Here is a 6,035-nt window from a genome sequence, read left to right on the forward strand (position 1 = left end):
CCGCCTTCGCCCATCAGTAGCCGGGATAGGCTCCGGCACCCCCGCGACCCCGACAGGGACGAAGCTGTCAGGAAGATGAATGAATGAATGAATGAATAATCCTAAATTATTTTTTTATCAAGGATCTGAATAGGGAAATAAGTGACTTATGCATTAATAAATAAAGGCAAGATATATTCCAAAGGGGTGTTGTTTCTATTTGTTTCAGACTCAACCATAGTTTTGAGGCAATATGACAGTTTTTTTTTTTTTTGCCAGATCAGGTGAGATTTTTGAATCTTCTTTTGTCAAATGTGTGAACCTGATCCCTCAGTTCCCGTGATGGTGGCGGTGGTTTTTATATAGGCGTGAACCAGTCTGTTCAACATCCTTTAACTTTTTCCTTTAAATATGAGAGTTTACAGCTAGTAAAACCGTTCTTCTGTGGTTGATTACATGTTTCCAAGACTATTCTCTAAGATAGTGGATAATAATATCCACACAAATCTCCAGATTCTGAGGTTTGGTGATGCTTTAAAAACAAGCATGAAACATATTTCACTTTCTTCCAATGTTATAGCTGATACTATAAATGCTTAAATTAATGTATTTAACATACACAACTTTTCATTGGGAGCTTAAATAATTTGAGTTAAAATTAGGATTTTTTTTTTTTATCACAGTTGTTATTGCTTTATAGGTCAGTTTTTATTTGTAATATAGGTTTATAATTTACCATTAATACCATAAGAATGTAATAAGTAATATGCATGTTTTTTTTAATCGATTTAGCATAGATGCTCGTTAGCTAGCACAGAAATAGGTTCATTAAAATCCTAAAAGTCCTCTTACCGTGACATAGCTGCTGTTTTGAAGTAATATTAGTCAAACTAGATCGAAACACAGCCAGATACGCAGCTCTACACTGCATGTAGAACGTCTCCTCGTCCTCAGAGGAACGTCGTGATGCTTGAAAAGACATATTTCGTTTCACTCTACGTTAGCTTGTCCTTATAAAGCGAGGCGGAAGCTAATCAGTTAAGCGCGCGAAACGGCACAACAATGCAGTAAAATACATGCAAGTTAGACTTTCATAGTTTCTTTCTTATTTTAATTCGCATATTCAAGTAAACATGTGCCCATGTCGCAGTGCTACCGTCGACTGCTCGTTGCTATGTAAACAAAATCCCTCACTGTGCGCTTGAAAAAGGGAACGGAAGAAACAAAGACGGAACGTTCCGCCACCTTCAATATTTCGATTTTTCTAGCTGACAGGATTTAATAATTTTTAGAAATTATACAAGATAATAATACAATGAAAAATAACGTTATTTATTATTTTCATATGTTTTGCTATCTCGTATCTTCAGCCTAAAGAAAGATGGAATTCTGTTTTTAAAACCTTTGTATACAGCCTACACAACTTTTTATGAACTTTGTGAAACTAAAATCTGAATGGATTTGACATTCAGCCGACATCTCAGGACCTAAACCCTATTTGAGATATTTGACAGTTGTTCAAATATCTCTGTGTAACCTCTCCATGTGCCCCATATGTCTTCAGGATTCCAAGGTTGTAGCTGTACTCGACATTTGCTATGTTGCTTTCTGGTACTAATAAAATCTCTTTCTGATGTATTCTGTAATATTGCTGTACCCTGTGTGGATTTGTGAGTCAATGTCTCGTTTTATCCTCGTTCACTCTAGGAAATCTTGTTCCAATTGCAAATGTTTTTGTTTTTTTAATGGAAAAATGCAACAAAAAAACTGAGATGGAAAGGAACATTTGACAAAATTTTGCACATAGCTGTAATAAATTAGAAAATTCCACTGAAAATATATTTATGCATCATATTTTTTATTGCAAATTCGCCTTTTTTTCTGCAGATTTGTACATACACACATGGAACATTAAAGCCAGCATTCAATAGATGTGCTTCTTGTTCCTGTATGAACATTTCTTGTGATATATTAGAGATGTCACAAGTTAAAAAGAATTAACAAGTGATCTTTTTCTGAACACACACACACAAAAGGTAAAAGTCTGGATGAAGTAAAGATAATAAAAAATTCTCTTTTGTGAATACTTCATTTGGGTCATAATGACACTGAGATGGATCGAGCAATTTAAAAAGCAGCCCCATGTCAGTTTACTGGAAAAAAATGTGGATTTCCCCATAAAATTAACAAAGGATTTATTTGTAAAAAAAATGAGTTGATTAAAGAGATCAACCAAACATAACCCAACCATGGCAGCCTTAGGGCAAGCATAACTAATTTAATTAATAAAGAACAAACAATAAGAACTTCAAGACCGTCAAGAGGTTTATATGCTGGCTGATCAAACCATTGAAACAAATGGGAGGGAACTACTCAATAGTACATTACACAAACAGTTTTTTTTACTAAACTTCTTTTTTTGAACGAAGATGTGTCCACTTACCGGAAAGCTAATTTAGAAAATGATTAACTTAGCACATCAGAACAGTTAATAAATCAGGAAACTGAGTTCCTCCTCTTCCTTTGCCACTAGTGGCTTTGTACTAATAAAGGAGCATTGAGATCAAATACGGCTCCACTCCCAACCACCTCTTTGGACCAGGCAATAGCTCCTAAATGCAACTTAAAAAAAAAAGCGACAATCAAGCACAGGTGATAAATGGATCAAAAATAATTACAACAACATACTCTGATTGCTTTCAGCAATCAGACAATAAAATGTCTGTACTGCATTCAGCTAAAATGATGCCAAATAAACTTTTATTGTGAGTATATATTTGATGTGAAAGTTAGTGTCTGTAACTGCAAATAACTTTATGTGCAAATGGTGCAGAAGGGTGAACTGAACTCGGCCGAAGATTCTGCCATCACAGACTTATCAGATTTTAATGACAGGAGACACAGAATGACTGAGATCCATCACCGAGCAAATTATCAGTGATTTACATAGCACTAAAAATAGTTGTACAAGAGTCACTTAACACAAGAACCATTTCCTTAGCCAATGAACACATTTGGTGTCTGACCCATCCGTCAAGGCAATCATTAGACTTTAATCTCATAATTCTATCAATGACACGAGATCAGTTTACAGTCCAGTTATAAAAAAATAATGATTTGATTTTGTCACGTTAAAGAAAGATGGGTTAATTATTCTTTAATTTGGTACAAACCCTAAATAAATATCATTCTCGCCCCACAGCGAGAATGTCCCGGTTCAAATACCAGAAGGAACCTTTCTCTGAGGAATTTGCATGTTTTTTCCAGTGTTTTCTTGTGGATCTTTTACCTCTCCATAGTGTCTCTCTGGCTAAAGAAAAATAAAGTTATAGTATTTTTTTCAAGTAAGGGTTACTAAATTAGCATTTATTTAATTTAGATTAGTTAAGTTTATACATTTCTGTCTGGGGTGCACCTCAAAGATAAACTATGTAAAGGTCTTGTTTTCTCTATGCTTCCTTCAGAATACACTGATTTCAAATACTAAGCAAAACTTTGGTAAAAAATTTGATCCTTCATTAGTTCGAAGCACACATTATCTTATACCGTCCAGAGCTGTACTGGGATGACCCAGTCTGGCACAAGGAGTCTTTTATTTTGAAAAGAAAGTATATGAGCTTCTATGAAACGTAAAAAATAATTTCACATGTTGAGAAAATGCTATTTTTTTACATTTCCATTTTTATTCAAACCTCAAAAGAAGGATAATTCATACTTATAATTAAAACACGTTGTAATGAATGCACTGCTGTATCAAAATAAGACTTTGTGGCTCCTACAAAGTTTTGATCAATTGAAAACAAGCCCGAATGGCTCTTTTACTGTTAAAGGCTGCAGACCCCTGGTACAGGTGTGTGGTTGTGGCCCTGTGACAAGCTGGCGACATGTCCTGGGTGTATCCCGCCTTCGTGGCAAGGTTAGGCTCTGGCAGCCCTGTGACTCTGAAATGAATAAACCAGGTTAAGAAAATGGATGGAAAAGCACACATCTTCATAAATGTTCTTCATTCGGTACAAGTACTTCAACACTTTGTATCATGGGACATTTCAGATGTTAATCAACACTTTTTTTTGGTCGATCTCAATGCCTGGTCTGGTTGTGACAGCCACTTATTTCTTTAATTTTTGATTTTTTTCCGTTTTACATATTTGATCTGGACCAATTTTTTTTGACCAGTCAAACCTCTCTTCTTCTTGCTGGTGTGATCCTGTTCCTGGGTTTGTAATATTTCATTAAGCCAGCAGAGGACAGCAGCAAACAAGGACCATCTTTCAGCTCTTTTGCATACTTTCAGTAGACTTTCAGACAGAGCACACTGACCGCCACAGCTCATCTGCCTTTCATTGGGAAATTGTGTGTTGCACTTGAAGCAGAATAAGTTTTCTATTTCTGGCCATTATCAAACGGCTGACACACAGTTTAGTGTTTAGTTTAGTTGTTTACACCTTATGTTTTAACATTCTAAAAAACTAAAGAAATGTGCCCAAAAATGTGTTAAAATAAAAAAAAAGAGTCATAATTAAGACATACTAGAAAAAAGTAATAGAATGGAATAGAATAGAATATAATAGAAGGAACTGCATTATAATTCAGTTAGAAATATATGCAAAATATTGAATTGAAACTTCATTTTTTAGCTATAAACTTTATTTTAAAGCAAATACAGATTTTATGCCATTGATTTCTATTGACATACATCTTGATTTAATTTAGTGTAGAGTCTTACTGTGTTGTGGAACATTCGGATGTTAGATGGTCACGACTACTTATATTTTAATGTCATTTCTTTAAGGTTGAGCTTCAAATTCATCCATCAAGTCCTATTTTTTCTGGCATTGCAAGCCTTTTTAAACATAAAATTGTTTGGCGGACTTTGGTAAAGAAACAAATGTAGTCACAAGGCTCTTTCAAATATCTCTGTGCGCAACCAATTATCTATTTGATGAGCTCTTTTTTTTCTCATCGGCTATTCAACATTAGCATCAATGAATGCTTGTTGGGTCTGTGTGCACTGCAAACTGGTGAAAAACAACATTTTGTTATGGATACACAAACAAGTCAATGAGGAGATTTCCCGGGGAAAGAATTAATTTGATTATTTTAGGCACATATTATGCCCGCAGCAGAGCGATTCTTGTGATTCTATCACACAAAGGGGACTTATGGAAAATGAATGGGGACTATTGTTATGAAGCGAGCTTGTTTTCCGATGAGGTTGTTAGAAATTATTTTAATTCGTTCCAGTAAAGGAGCCGAGCATACATGATACACTGTGAATCCACACCCCAGGAATGTCACATTTTTGTCACATGGTGGCTCTGTAAAATTTATCAGTTTTGCCTTAACCTCCTTACAACAACAGACCTCACAACGTCAAGGCAGATAGCTACGGGGGGAGAAATGGCTCTTTATGAGCACTGAGACACACATTTTAAGTAAACAAACTGTTATTCAAAGCTACCAAAGAACTCTGGCCTACATTCAGTGGGAGCATGAAATCCAGACAGATGATGAAGATGCTGTCTTCAAGCCTGATTCTCTTCTAGTGTAAAGTGTTTGTTCAGATTAGCTGATATGGCTTTTAAGCCTGAGCCCATGTAATGATTGTCAAAGAGAGTCAATGAATGAACAAAAAAAAAAGATAATAAATTAAAAGTTACATAATTACTGTCAATATATTTCTGCTTTGAGAGACATTAACAGTCCTTATTCGAAGTGCTTTTGTTCTATTTTATTCCTTTTGAGTTGTGAGGATTTTCTGTAAATATTCTTACAGAAATAAAACCAGATTGATGGAGAGGTTTTAAAAAATAGAGATGCAACATGCAAGAGAAATCGAGACCTAGAAACACACAGAAACAGTAAACGGTGCTCAGACATGATGACATGGTCATTGATTTGTATTGGATTCACTTGAAATCCAAACTTCCTGTCCTGCATTCAAAGTTAACCAAAATCTTGCAGTTCTTCAAGTGGCCACTAGAAGCTGGTGGCTTTGGCCAAAAATTCAAGCAGTGTGACTCAGATAAATTCCTGGTACTGAACAGTGCAGATGA

At 35.3% G+C, this 6,035-nt stretch overlaps 1 protein-coding gene across 1 annotated transcript in view; it reads right to left on the minus strand.

Annotated features, from left to right (window-relative positions):
- efcab7 (EF-hand calcium binding domain 7) overlaps nt 1-961 on the minus strand; it is an 11,326-nt gene extending 10,365 nt beyond the window's left edge. The window contains exon 1 of the mRNA XM_024279163.1: nt 832-961. Within this exon, the coding sequence (XP_024134931.1) occupies nt 832-961 (130 nt within the window). The remainder of the gene's footprint in view (nt 1-831) is intronic.
- Nucleotides 962-6,035: the final 5,074 nt, after the last annotated feature.

The sequence above is a fragment of the Oryzias melastigma genome, linkage group LG4, assembly GCF_002922805.2.
Source record: "Oryzias melastigma strain HK-1 linkage group LG4, ASM292280v2, whole genome shotgun sequence".
Taxonomy (NCBI): domain Eukaryota; kingdom Metazoa; phylum Chordata; class Actinopteri; order Beloniformes; family Adrianichthyidae; genus Oryzias; species Oryzias melastigma.